The 14,158-nt window shown below is 40.7% G+C and overlaps 1 protein-coding gene across 2 annotated transcripts in view; it reads right to left on the bottom strand.

The window, feature by feature from the left end:
- LOC122934573 (dynein axonemal heavy chain 5-like) overlaps positions 1 to 14,158 on the bottom strand; it is a 266,469-nt gene that overhangs the window by 64,334 nt on the left and 187,977 nt on the right. For both annotated transcript variants that reach the window (XM_044290144.1, XM_044290145.1), the window contains one exon: positions 7,542 to 7,649. In XM_044290144.1, the coding sequence (XP_044146079.1) occupies positions 7,542 to 7,649 (108 nt within the window). The remainder of the gene's footprint in view (positions 1 to 7,541; positions 7,650 to 14,158) is intronic.

Genomic DNA, 14,158 nt, shown 5'->3' with positions numbered 1-14,158 from the left:
GCATTTCGGAAAAAATCTGAATATTTCCCCCCCCAAAATAGGTTTTTGTCTGCTGCATCAGCGGAGAATAAGAACAAAATTACTGTGATCAGTCACTTTCATTATATTTCTTCAATTCATCACCCACTGACCTCAATTATAAAGACCGTGAGGGATCATTAGATCAACATGCAGTAAGGGTCTGTGAATAGTGGCTTTTTTTTTGTCTGTTTTAACAGTAATTTATACTGTTTAAAAGAACAATAAAAGAACATACAAAAATAGCAACACATACTATAAATCAATGCACATAAAAAAACTACAAGAGGTAAATAATGCACACATATTGCACACAATAATTCTGCTATCATATGAATGACTCAACATCCTTAGAGATTCCTATTAGTAGAAGTTTGTTACTGCGTTACAATATTTCTTACTTATTTTCATACATATCATTTGATAGACATTAATGGGATTTAAAAATAAATAAATAAGACAGTGTAGGCAGAGTTTAATAGGTCTTTCCATGGTATAATGTTATTGCACATCAGCTGGAAATGCTATACCAAATGAGTGAGAGTTCAACCTCTTGGACCATGGCATATCCTGAGAATAAAGGTGCAGTGAATGGAGCTGATGTACAGAGAATCAAATTATTTAAGGGGTTTTCCAGGGGAGTAATAGATGAAAAATACAAAAACTATCAATATTCACCCTCACCAATCCCTAGCCACTGCAGTTGCCCCAATCAGTGCTGTCCTCCACATCCTGGTCCTGGGCTTCAGACACAGGAAATGGCTTGGACTGCCCTGAGATGAATCACTGGCTGAGGCAGATCTTAATTGCAGCCAGTGACCGGCTGCGAGGGCAGTCCAAGCCTTTAAAGGGCATCTGTCAGCAGATTTGTACCTATGACACTGTCTGACCTGTTACATGTGCACTTGGCAGCTGAAGGCATCTGTGTTGGTCCCATGTTTATATGTGCCCGCAGTGCTGAGAAATGTTATGTTTAGGCTACATTCACACGTCAGTATTTTTCTATAATCCGAATTTCGGTCAGTTTTTTGCGGATCCGACGTTCCTGAAAATGTTTTCGTATGTCATCCGTATGTCATCCGTTTTTTGCGGATCCGCAGAAAAAAAGGAAACATGTATAAAGTTCAATAATCAAATAAAGTTGTTTGGATTTCTTTGGAAAAAAATAGAAAAAAATAATTATTTGTTATGTGTTTCCAGGAACGGATTCCGCATAAAACGGATCACATACGGAATGACATCCGAATGTCTTCCGTTTTTTGCGGATCCATTGACTTTGTATTGTACCAGGATCCGAATTTTGCGGACAAGAATAGGACATGTTTTATATTTAAACGGACATGCGGAACGGAACAACGGAAACGGACAGCACACATTGTGCTGTCTGATTTTTTCCAGGACCCATTGAAAATGAATGGGTCCAGATCTGGTCCTGATCTGTTCCGCAAAAAACGGAACAGATCAGGAAAGAAAAAACGGACGTGTGAATGGACCCTTAAATATATGAAAATGAGCCTCGGAGCAACAGGGCGTTGTCGTTACCCTAGAGGCTCAGTTCTCTCTCTCTCTCTCTCTCTCTCTCTCTCACTTTAGGCTGGGTTCACACTTGAGCGTTGCGCAAACGCGCGTTTTAGACGCGCATTTTTATGCGCGTTTTTGTAATAGTAAACGCGCGTTTGACGCGCGTTTGTGTGATTCACTACAGTGTCCTATGGCCACAAACGCCCCAAAAGTCGCTCATGTACTTTTTGGAGCGTCGGGCGTTTTACAGCGCGATCGTACGCGCTGTAAAACGCCCAAGTGTGAACCATTCCCATAGGGAATCATTGGTTTCTCCTTGTTGAGCGTTTTACAGCGCGTAGGAACGCGCTGTAAAACGCTCAGGTGTGAACCCAGCCTTAGGAGAAGTCAGGGCCAGGTGTGATCATGTTTACACCACCTGGCCCTATTAAAAAAAAATGCACAGGGCAAGGCAATTGCAGAAAGAGCAGAGCCTCTAGGTGTAATGGCAATGCCCCGTTGCTCCTAGGGGCTCATTTGCATATAATAAAACATTATTTATCTCAGCAATGCGGGCACATATGAACATGGAACCAACACAGATGCCTTCAGCTGCCAAGACCACATGTAACAGGTCAGCTAATTTCATAGGTACAAATCTGCTGACAGATGCTCTTTAACTGTGTATTAAACCCACGACCAGGAAGTAGAGGGCAGTAGGGACTGAAACACTGACAGAACAGCAGCTGTGGAGAATCAATGAAGTTAAGTATTTATTTTTTTATTTTATTTTTTATTCTAACACATTATGCACCTTTAAAAATAAAAATAAAAAAATGCTCACCTCCAACTAGTACTGCAGCCTGCTGAAAACTGTGGGAGTTCCAGTAATTAGATGACTATGAATAATTGAGTAATGGCATAACATAGTGAAGTGCCTTTACTTTATGTCATGGCATCCTGCTATCTGAGGTGGGCATGGGTGCCGCACCACTCACCTAGTTTCTGCCCAGGGCCAGCTGGCAGATTCCTGTGTCCTATAATGCAGGCTGCTGCCTGGTTGCTAAGTATCTTTTTGTGCGTGTATTAGTGTCTATTCATTAATCATCTCTCTGTAGGAACACAAGGGTTAATTCCCCTTTTTGCTCCGTATTCAGCTGTTTGAAGACTGAGCTCATCAGACCTGCTTTATATGCTAGGCTGTTTTTTCCACCCCTTGCCTGGGCAGTCTTTTAAATTCCTTTTGGTTACACTAATAATAATAATAACAATATTTATTTATATAGCGCCACCGTATTCCACAGCGCTTTACGAATTCATAGGGTTCATGTACAAAACAAAACTAACTGGCTAATATACAACTGAAACATTAGGAGTCAGGGCCCTGCTCGCAAGAGCTTACAATCTATGAGGAATTAGGGGTGACACATAAGGTAGTTGATTGTGATAAGTAGGATTCAAGCCCTTATTGACAGGAGTGGTTCCGGATGATCTGCTTCGGGTTTGGGACTGTTAGAGGATTGAGTTCAGGCCAGAGAAGTTGGTGGGGAGAGTTTTAGTCGGGGAAAAGTCATTTTAGGTAGCTTGATAAGCCTGCCTGAAAAGATGTGTTTTTAAGGCACATTTGAAGGTGGAGAAGTTGTAAAGTGACCTAATATTCCGGGGTAGAGTATTCCAGAGAGTAGGTGCAGCTCGAGAAAATTCTTGAAGATGGGAGTGAAAGGTACGAATTAAGGAGGATATTAATCTTAGGTCGCTAACAGAACGGAGAGCACAAGTAGGGTGGTAGATGGAGATGAGGGAGGAGATATATGGAGGTGCAGCACTGTGGAGAGCTTTGTGGGTGAGGGTGAGAAGTTTGAACTGTATTCTGTGGTTGATGAACAACCAATGAAGTGACTGGCACAGATTAGTAGCATTAGTGTAGCGGGTGGATGGATAGATGAGCATAGCTGCTGCATTTAGGACAGACTGAAGGGGGGAGAGTTTAGTGAGAGGGAGACCGATTAGTAATGCGTTGCAGTAGTCAAGACGAAAATGAATGAAGGCAACAACAAGAGTTTTTGCAGTTTCCATCGTAAGAAAAGGACGGATTCTGGTGATATTCTTGAGGTGCAGACAACAAGAGCGTGTAAATGATTGAATATGGGGAACAAAGGAAAAATCTGAGTCAAATGTGGCCCCAAGACAGTGGGTATGTTGTACAGGAGTTATGACAGTGCTGCAGACCAAAATTGAAATAGGTGGGTTAGTAGATGGGGGAAAGACAAGAAGATCAGTTTTTGAGAGGTTCAGTTATAGATACAGAGAGGACATGATGTTAGATACAGCTGCCAGACAATTACTGTTTTGGAGTAAAGGAGGGGTGATGTCAGGAGATTAAGTTTATAGGTGGGTGTCGTCAGCATAGAGATGGTACTGAAAGCCAAATCTACTGATAGTCTGTCCGATGGGGGCTGTATAGAGGGAGAATAGTAGAGGACCTAATACTGAGCCCTGAGGAACGCCAACATCAGAAGGAAGAGGAGAAGAAGAAGAGCCAGCAAATGATACACTAAAGGAGTGGCCAGAGAGATAGGAAGAGAACTAAGAAAAATAACTGTCCTTAAGGCCAATTGAGTGGAGCATGGCAAGGAGGAGTTTTTGGTCTACGGTATCAAATGCTGCAGAGAGATCCAGAAGAATCAGTACAGAATAATCACCATTTCTTTTTGCTGTTAGGAGATCGTTAGACACTTTAGTAAGGGCAGTTTCTGTAGAGTAAAGAAGGCGAAAGGCAGATTGTAAGGGGTCAAGAAGAGAGTTAGCAGAGAGATAGCTTATTAAGCGAGAGTAGACAAGACGTTCAAGGAATTTAGAGATGAAGGGGAGGTTAGAAACAGGTCGGTAGTTAGCAGCACAGGTCGGGTCAAGAGTAGTAGTAGCAGTGTTATAACAGTGTTTGAAAGAGGAGGAAAAGATACCAGAAGAGAGAGAGGCAAAAAAATTGTAGTTAGGTGAGTAATGACAGCCGGTGAGACGGACCGGGGGAGGTGTTATGAAATAGGATCACTGCTACAGGTCATGGGTCGAGAAGAAGAGAGAAAGCTGGAGACTTCTTCCTCTGTTATAGGGCCAGAAGAAGAGAGAGAGCTTGTGGAGGAATGGGAGGGAGGAAGATTGAAATTATTTGGGGACTGAGAATTTTTCCTGCCGCTTGTTTGCTAGACCCTTCAAAAGAGTTATAATCCATTTGTCTGCCTTTTTCCTGGATCCTGATTCTCTGCCACCTGACCTGACCTGTGTCTGTTCACCATACTGACCCTGAGCCACCTGCCCTGACCTCTGGACTGTTTCACAAACCTGTAAGTACTCTACCTGCCCTGTCCTCTGACTGTTTCCAAACTACATGTATTGCTTGACCCCCGATACATTGCACCACTTGTCCTTGTCTTTGATCCCAGTGGGTCAGCAGCCAACCACATGAGGAATATTGCACTGGTACCTTCCCTGCAGCAAAGGCCAGATGTATAGTAGTTAAAGGATAAAAACCTAGGGAACACCAGGATAAATCCCTCAGGACTATTCCAAAGTCAAATCGGTTGCTTGGCACAGTTTGCCCACACTCACTGCCTGTGACACTTTAATGGCGCCTTTAAGGTATGTTTCATTGGACACAACTGATGTTGGCAGTCTGTCGTTGGCAGTCAAAATTTTGGGCAATTGGCTTATGCCAGGGGAACATACTGTACTTTGGAAATATATCAATTTAAACTGAGATCTGCCCAAGATAATTATTATAACAAAAAATGATTAGACATTATAAAACTATCTAAAAGAAAAACTCTGTTGGCCATAGCAAGCAATCATAGGGTAGTTTTCATATTTGTAGCACAGAATACAAAATGAAAGTGACATTGTGGTTCATTGCCATGGGAAACAAGGACAGTATCTTTTAGATAGTTTCATAATTGTGCCCTAATTTAATTGTTGTCATGCTAAACTCCCTGCTGTCGAATTTTTTGTTTTTGTTTTGTTTTTTGGCTAGTAAGACCAAATCATATCACATGCCACATATAGGAGGTCGAGAACAGTTTGTTAGTTGCTAAAAATTCACATAAAAGTTTTATTTTTTTTATTCTACATTGTAACTACTACTAATGAAGTTACATCTATTATAAAGCAAAGTGACTGCTACGTGTAAATGTTCATAATAATGAGCAAGTAGAATAATAAACTGTATATATTCTGAATAATTTGTGGGGGTCTTAATTGACATGTGTTAGGGACTCCTACTATTAGCTAGAGCAGGGAGCTGCCACAATCAGTGTCTGTCACTGTGCAAGACCATTTGTATCCAGACATAGCCCAAAAATATTCCAATGGTTCATTTGTTTTATTGGCACTGTGTAATGAATATTTGTATCATGTAATAACAATACATGAGAATAGTTTAAAACCCTGGGTTGTATGTTGCTCTGTTATTCCAATAGGAAATATATAAATATATTGACAACTGGGTGTTACTATTCTCTTTCTCAAAAGGGTGTGTACCTTCACAGTCTTGCACTGGCAGCACTGATTATACACACACTCAGCTGGTAAACCTAGTTGTAAATTTCCATAATATGTCAGTATGAATAACAGAGGAACTGCACAAGGCAGGGTTCGGTTGCTTCAGCATTGTCATATTATGGGGAATATATGTCCTCCTTAAATTGTCTCTGCAGCTACCTCATGGGAAATCCCTTGTGTTTAGCTTATTGTTAGAGAACCAACCAAATAAAACAATTTGTCCACATGAAAAAGCAACAGGTAGGTATGCTTCCTAAGAAATTAAAATCAGAGGTGATGACTTTATGTTAAAGGGAAGCCGTCATGTGGATATTTGATTATAATCTAACTAATTATATACAATCATTAACTACTAAAAAGTGCCTTAGATGTATTCACTTACTGGTGTGACAGATGGTTACCTCATAATATACACACAAAGATGCTGCATGCTAATGAGCTGATTTGAGTCCAGCGTGATGACATTGAGTCCAGCGTATATTTAATTCAGAGCTATAGCCACTCCCCTGCCCACCTGTTGCTGATTCATATGGAAACAAACTCATTCAGCAGCAGGTGGGCGGGGAGAGTCAGGAACTCATAAATATTCATGACTCATCATTATCAGCTGGAGCTTTTCAATACAAGATGTTGGCAGATTGACTGGGTCAATTAAAGAAAGTGACCCAGCATTTTGCTAAGTGAATCAGTCACTTATTTATGTTGCCCTTAGTTAGGACACCATAAAACTGGTGACAGGTTCCCTTTAAAGGGGTTTTCCCAGATATTGATGACCTATCTTCAGGGTGGGTCATCAATATCAGACCAATCAGGGTCCAACACCCGGCCCTCCCATCAATCATCTGTACCCTGCAGCTGCTGTCGCTGGAACTACTACTTTGAATGAAGCCGGAAGCACAAGCCAAGAGTAGAGGCCATGCCAGACTATGGCAGGTCAGCCACCATTCAAGTCAATCAATTTCTAGAGCCTGGAAAGCCCCTTATATTTACAAAGTGTCTTTTGTCATTAGAATTTTGGAGTGGATTCTGTGCCACAAAGCCTCCAGCAGCCCAGCAGAATACATTTTCAATGGGAAGTCATTGTTTATATGGATGTAGTAGAGTTAACACACATGCTTTATGAGACGTGTTATCTAAACTAAATGCGTTAAGAAAACACCTTTAATTGCTTTTCGATGGCTTTTGTTTCAAGATAACGCGATGAGTTAAGAAATTTGAGTTAAGCGTTTGTGTGTTAACCCGGATACATCTGTAGCTGCAAACACATCAAGAGCAGACAGATCGGCAGAGCAGCCTCCACTGAGAACAATGGGAAGCAAATTCTAGGAGGCCAGTGGCGGCTTATTGGTGCAGAATCCACACCAAATCTCCAATGTCAAAAGCCTCCATGTTACTGTGACCTTAAGTTAGTTATCAAATATACCTGTATAACAACCATGATATCAGCCGATGGCTTGTTTGGTGCTTACCTGCAGGAGGTCATTCATTTCTTCAGTTGTGAACAAAGGGGAGTATTCCCCACAAATCAGCAGGCTGTTAATGGCATTCAGACAGCCCTCAGTGGCCAGCTCTTCTCCCTGTCATTTTTTGGATGTACATGTTAATGCAGGAGTATAAGACATAGAAGAAATACAATTTGTAGATCAGGTAACAATTTCATAGCCCTTGTAGTTCAACCATGCATTGCAAGATCAATTTATGCAGCTTGCAGCAAGTGCTTTATGTCAAGGTGTATTGTCCTAAAAGTAAACCTTCCCCCTTGAACTCCATTTTGTTTATGTAATGTTATGTAAATGATAAAATGCTGGCTGCCTGCAGTCACCACTAGGGGACGCTTAGTAGCTTACTGCATACTATTATACAGTGAACTCACTAATAAAGCAGTATACAGTACACTCTCTTTATAATTTGTCTATGCAGGAAGTTTGCAGCTATGTATAAGAATAGAACTAGCTGTGACCATTAGAAAGGTATATCTAGAAATTAGACAGCAAAGAATGATGGACTGAAAGGTCCCCATGCACTGTCGACCAAACTCGCTGTTTTCGACATGTTGTAATAAGAGGTCAAAACTCATTTTAAAATAAAAGAAATCTTTACACCAGGGTAAAAAACAATTATTGTATCGATATAAAGAATAGTGATTTGTATGGTAAATGAGAGTACACGTGAAATAAATCTGTTAAAACCCAGGAGAGGTAGGGTTGTTATTAATACACCATTTATATAACAGACCATTTGTCCTATCGGCTGCATAAATATGCAAATATTATTAGTCATCCCACACCTGCGCCGCCCGTTCAGTATTCGGCACAGGCGCAGTGAGTGAAGCCGGCAGCAGGAGCACGTCCTTCACTCACTGCACCTGCGCCGAATACTGAACGGGCGGCGCAGGCGCAGGATTTCCAGGACGATGAGGAGAACTCGAAATTTAATCAAGTGTACATGGGCATGCCAAAGGCTGAGTTGACCGAGCCTCTAGGTGTTGAAGCAACGCCCTAATAGCACCTAGAGGCTCATTAGCATATTTTAAAAGTCTTTATTTCAAGAGAACGGCGGCAGGCAGGGAGTTATAAAGCATACTGTTATGTACTGCTGACATTAGCACATCTCTAATGTCAGTCAGCTACATAACATTATTTCTATTTCTTATGACAGAAACCCTTTAAATTTCAGAAGTGAGCTTAAAACACAGATCAGTAGCACCCCCTGCTGGATGCATTACACACTGTACTATACAGCAAGGCTGTGTCTAGCTTTGCTGTTGGCACCTCTGTATATTTCAATATGCAGTATGTCATCATAAGCTAAATATGTGTTTTAAAATGTACATTTGCGCATAGATTTACTATTATTAAAATTAAATAAGCAGATGTACCTAAGCTGGGAAAATATTCTAACAACTGAATATGACGAAATGATCTTAAAATAGATTGTGGTTCATTTTTTGCTTTGGTTTTCTATAGATATGAGATATTTGCCAGTCTCATCCAGCATCCAGCTGCATGCAAGCCTTACATCACTGTTCCAGTGCAGGGAATCTTAATATTTCAGCATAAAATGTATTTTGGACAATTGCATGCTTCCAAATTTGTGGGAAAAGTTTGGGGAAGACATTTTTTCTGTTCCATCATGACTGTGTTCCAGTGCACAAAGCAAGCTCCACGGCATGGTTGGGTGAATTAGGTGTGGAAGAACTTGACGCTTATTTTTACAGAGTTGACCCTAACATATGTAGAGGCTCAAGGAATATTTTTTCAATTAGTCTAAGACTACTAGTTGCCTAATTTTAACATATGTTGATTCCTATCTAAAAGATAACACTTATTATTGGTCACTAAGGGCTCTTTCACACTTGCGTTCTTTTCTTCCGGCATAGAGTTCCGTCGTCGGGGCTCTATGCCGGAAGAATCCTGATCAGTTTTATCCTAATGCATTCTGAATGGAGAGAAATCCGTTCAGGATGCATCAGGATGTCTTCAGTTCAGGACCGGAACATTTTCTGGCCGGAGAAAATACCGCAGCATGCTGCGCTTTTTGCTCCGGACAAAAATCCTGAACACTTGCCGCAAGGCCGGATCCGGAATTAATGCCCATTGAAAGGCATTGATCCGGATCCGGCCTTAAGCTAAACGTCGTTTCGGCACATTGCCGGATCCGACGTTTAGCTTTTTCTGAATGGTTACCATGGCTGCCGGGACGCTAAAGTCCTGGCAGCCATAGTAAAGTGTAGTGGGGAGCGGGGGAGCAGTATACTTACCGTCCGTGCGGCTCCCGGGGCGCTCCAGAGTGACGTCAGGGCGCCCCACGCGCATGGATCACGTGATCGCATGGCACGTCATCCATGCGCATGGGGCGCTCTGACGTCACTCTGGAGCGCCCCGGGAGCCGCACGGACTGTAAGTATACTGCTCCCCACTACTACTAAGGCAACCAGGACTTTAATAGCATCCTGGCTGCCATAGTAACACTGAACGAATTTTGAAGACGGATACGTCTTCAAATGCTTTCAGTTCACTTGCGTTTTTCCGGATCCGGCGTGTAATTCCGGCACATGGAGTACACGCCGGATCCGGACAACGCAAGTATGAAAGAGGCCTAATCTTGTCTTCTTAGACCATAATTTATTGATTAGAAGTCTCAGTTGTGTCCCCACTATGTTACTATGTATGTTAGCAGCACAATAACCTGCTGTACTGCTACTATGTATACAAAGGGAGGCTAGTAGCTATACTTGCTCCTAGCTACTAGCCTCCCTTTGTATACATAGTAGCAGTACAGCAGGTTATTGTACATAGTAACATAGTGGGGACACAACTGAGACTTCTAATCAATAAATTATGGTCTAAGAAGAACTTGACGGACTCACACAGAACCCTGACTTGAACCACTAGAAAGCCTTCACAAAAGAATGGAAGTTGTTTAGCTGCAAAAGGTGGGGGGAACTCCATCTTAATTTCTATTTAATTAGAATATAATTTCATAACATGCTCCTGTAGGAGGATATGTGTCACAGAATATTTTTTTTGCCAGTTAAAACTAGATAGGAACTCACATCCTTTCTATCTAAATGTTTTTATTTTCTTATTGCAGATTTTTTATTTCTATTTCCTAAACGTGACCATGGTGGCGGCCATCTTGTCTGAGCTGTTCTTAGCAGCATTTAGAGAACTGCTTACAGTGGGCCATAGACACAATGGTCAGGAAAGGACCTCAATGATGTCTATGGGAGAGGTCAGGAGGGAACTGATAAGCTTTGACAATCAGCTACTGTGAATGGTGGATCCTGTGTTATCTGTGTATATAGGTGATATGTGTCAATCTCGTCTGTAATGATAAGTAGATAACTGCAGTAAAGTGATCTGATGCCCTCCTGAATGCAACTGTATTGCCACCTTTAGGCAACTGGAATAGGAGGCCAAATATGGCAGCCGGTGCTGGCCATCATAGAGGGGTGGCTTCTGGAGTGGTATTTAGGATGCACTCTGATTTTTACTTCTGCTGGGGCAGAATATTGTGCTGCATAGTAGTATTTGGCTCTGCAGGGGTGGTATTTTGTGCTGCAATAAGTTATTGCTGGCCACACCTACTTGTGTTGGCCCTGCCTTCTGTCAATTTGAATCCACCTACAACATAGGGCAACTTTTAGTTTTTTTCCAGGGGGAAAATTAAGTTCCCAGTCCGCCCCAAGGACCAAAGTAATAGAAACTGGAGCAGAGGAGGATTCACCCAGTAACTATTGGATCTTTTGTTCTTTTAACACATTTAGTAGTAGTTTATTTTTTATTGTCTCAGACAACCCCTATATCTTGCAATATACCTTATGTCTCTTAAAAATTAGCATCCCCATAGCGAGAAATATCAACATACAGAAAACCTCACCCATCCAGCTAGAACTTTACTCTGTAGGCATAAGGAGCAACAACTCTGAAAGCACTGTCTACAGCCGGAACTAGGGTGTTTCTGGTTTGGCTATTTGTCATGTTTCAAAGCGCTTTAAAAGGGTAGGGTATTGACAAACAAACGTTGCACTAGAGACAGTTTTCTTCCTTCTGGATGAGAGATCTGTGCATATTGTGTTAAAAAAGTGATATTAGATTTTTGAGAATCTTTAATTTGTATAGGAATATGGAATCATCACAAGACATAATTTATGGTTACTCCTAGTTTGTCTTCTTAATCAACTTTTTTCTAACCTTACAACTTAAAGGGGTTGTGACACTAATATAAATGTATCCCATCCAACAGATATCGTTGTGCCCCAAGCATCACCATTTATTAAATCTGCCTTCTTCTAAAGCTATTATTCTACGTTGCACCCTGTGGCAAATCTGGTTTGATATTCAGTTGCTGTTGGTTACACATGCATTGGAACCTTGTAATGTAGGATGCACAAGTTTCTTAGGTAAGAGGAATCTATGACTTTTTGATCACTTTTTGCTCATTTGGCCATTTTGATTATTTTTCCATTTGGAGTTCACCTTACAGCAAAAATACATTTAGATTTCAATAGTTCAGGCAATTTCGGATGCAGTGATACCAATGATGTTTATTTTGTATTGTTTCTTTATTTGTATATGTAATTTGAAGAAAGGGGATGACTTTTTTTTATATTTTAAAAATATTTTGCTGCTTTTTATAACCTAATTTTAGCCTCCCCTAGGGGACTTGAATATGCAATAATTAGATCACTTCTACGATAGACTGCCATGGCTTACCACACTGCATTCCTCTTAATAGGAACTTAATTATGGCAGGCCTGGGTGCCTTCAGAATGCCCCAGGCAGCCATAGCAACTGAACGACTCCAGTAATCTTGACCGCTTAGTGCCTTTTGTGTAAATCTTAAAGAAAGGTACGGTGGATGTTAGGCTAGAGAAACAGACTATGGACAGTGTATGTTCTGTAATTAATAAATCTGATTTATAAATTAATAAATCTGACATTAACATGAAATAGAGGATTAAAAGTAAAATTTCAAACCTTATATAACCTTGAGTATATAAAGCATTTTGATCATTGTAAAAATATGGTAAGGTTCTCCTTTGTAAATTAAGGAATACATCACTAATTGGAATGTTTCTTTCATGATGCCTAATTACTCAGCTCAACCTGGCAGAGTAATTGATGATTTAGCTGAAGCAAACATTAACATTAAAAAGCAAAACAATGACTTCTTGTTTGGCCAGAGATTCATGTCCTTTGTGTTTATGACTAATAAGCTAATAGCAGACAAGGAGTTGGCCTTTTATCTGCGCTGTAATCATACCATGATTGCACATAGTAGATAGACACTGATAAATTCGATGGCAAAAGAGCGCACTCATATCTAAAAACAAATCAGACGATTGTTCATCTCAAAGAGTCACAGTGGCTCTAATAAAGATGATAATTAAAATAATAAAGGATAATTGAAATTAACTCCTTAGCATCAGCACACACATTGCAGTTAATATAATACACAATGCTTTCCTGTTCTGTGATAACCAAGTGTCTCACAAACTAAGCCATGATTCATAACTACTGTATATTGAAAACTCTGATAATGCATGACCATTGCCTTAAATGTCAATCAGTATCTCTAGTGAAAAGCTACTATAGTGCTCTTAGATCTACATGTAAGTACATATGATCCCTTTTTCTTCATAGATCGGCTATTTGTTCTGGAGGCCTCCCCTTCTTTCTAATTTACTAAGAGAGTGGAGCGGCAACCTGGCCATGGTCACTGTATTATACTTTGCACTCATCCCCTACCTACTAGCATACCGTGCACTGTAATCACAAGCAGTAAACTCCATCTACAGAAACTGCTTGTAAGATACTGACATTATTTTCACTATAGCTCTACACTTGTTGTTGTTGTTGTTGCATCAGATGTGGTGTGTGTCCTACAAGGGTTATAACATTTGCCCGGCTATGAACATACTAGTTATATGTGGGACTTGTTTTTACTATCACTTGTGGCCATGGGTGTTTGTATATGTTGAGTATTGGTTGATTTACTACTTTTGCAGCATTATACCTGGTCATAGGGTTACAGTGAATGGTACAGCATTTTCTATTTTTATGGAGAGTGACAATATACATATTCTTCAGACTCTTTTGCTTTTGCTTTTTCTGCCTTATAAATTTACTAAAAATGAAAAACAAAAATTTCTCATGGACATAAGTATTCAAAACCTTTGCTATGACTCTAGAAATTTGGTTCTGGAGGCCCCCATTTCTGTACATGATTTGGAAAGACACACACCTGTCTGTATAAGGTGTCACAGCTGACAATGCATATCAAAGCCAAAATCAGGCAAATGAAGAGGAAAGAACTGCCTATAGAGCTCAGACAGGATTGTGGGGAGGCACAGATCTGGAGAAGGGTACAAAAAATTCCCGCTGCAATGAAAGTTCCCAAGAGCAAAGTGGCCTCTATAATTCTTAAATAGAAGAAGTTTGGAACAACCAGAATTCTTCCTAGAGCTGGCCGCATCACCAAACTAAGTCGTCGGGGTGTCAGAAAAGGCTATGGTAAGAGAGGTGACCAAGCATCCAATGGTCACTCTGGCTGACTCTTCTATTTACGAAGGCAGGCCATG

Source organism: Bufo gargarizans, chromosome 4 (assembly GCF_014858855.1).
Source record: "Bufo gargarizans isolate SCDJY-AF-19 chromosome 4, ASM1485885v1, whole genome shotgun sequence".
In the NCBI taxonomy this organism is placed as follows: domain Eukaryota; kingdom Metazoa; phylum Chordata; class Amphibia; order Anura; family Bufonidae; genus Bufo; species Bufo gargarizans.
The sequence above is the reverse complement of the archived record's forward strand: the minus strand, read 5'-3'. Positions and strand labels throughout refer to the sequence as shown.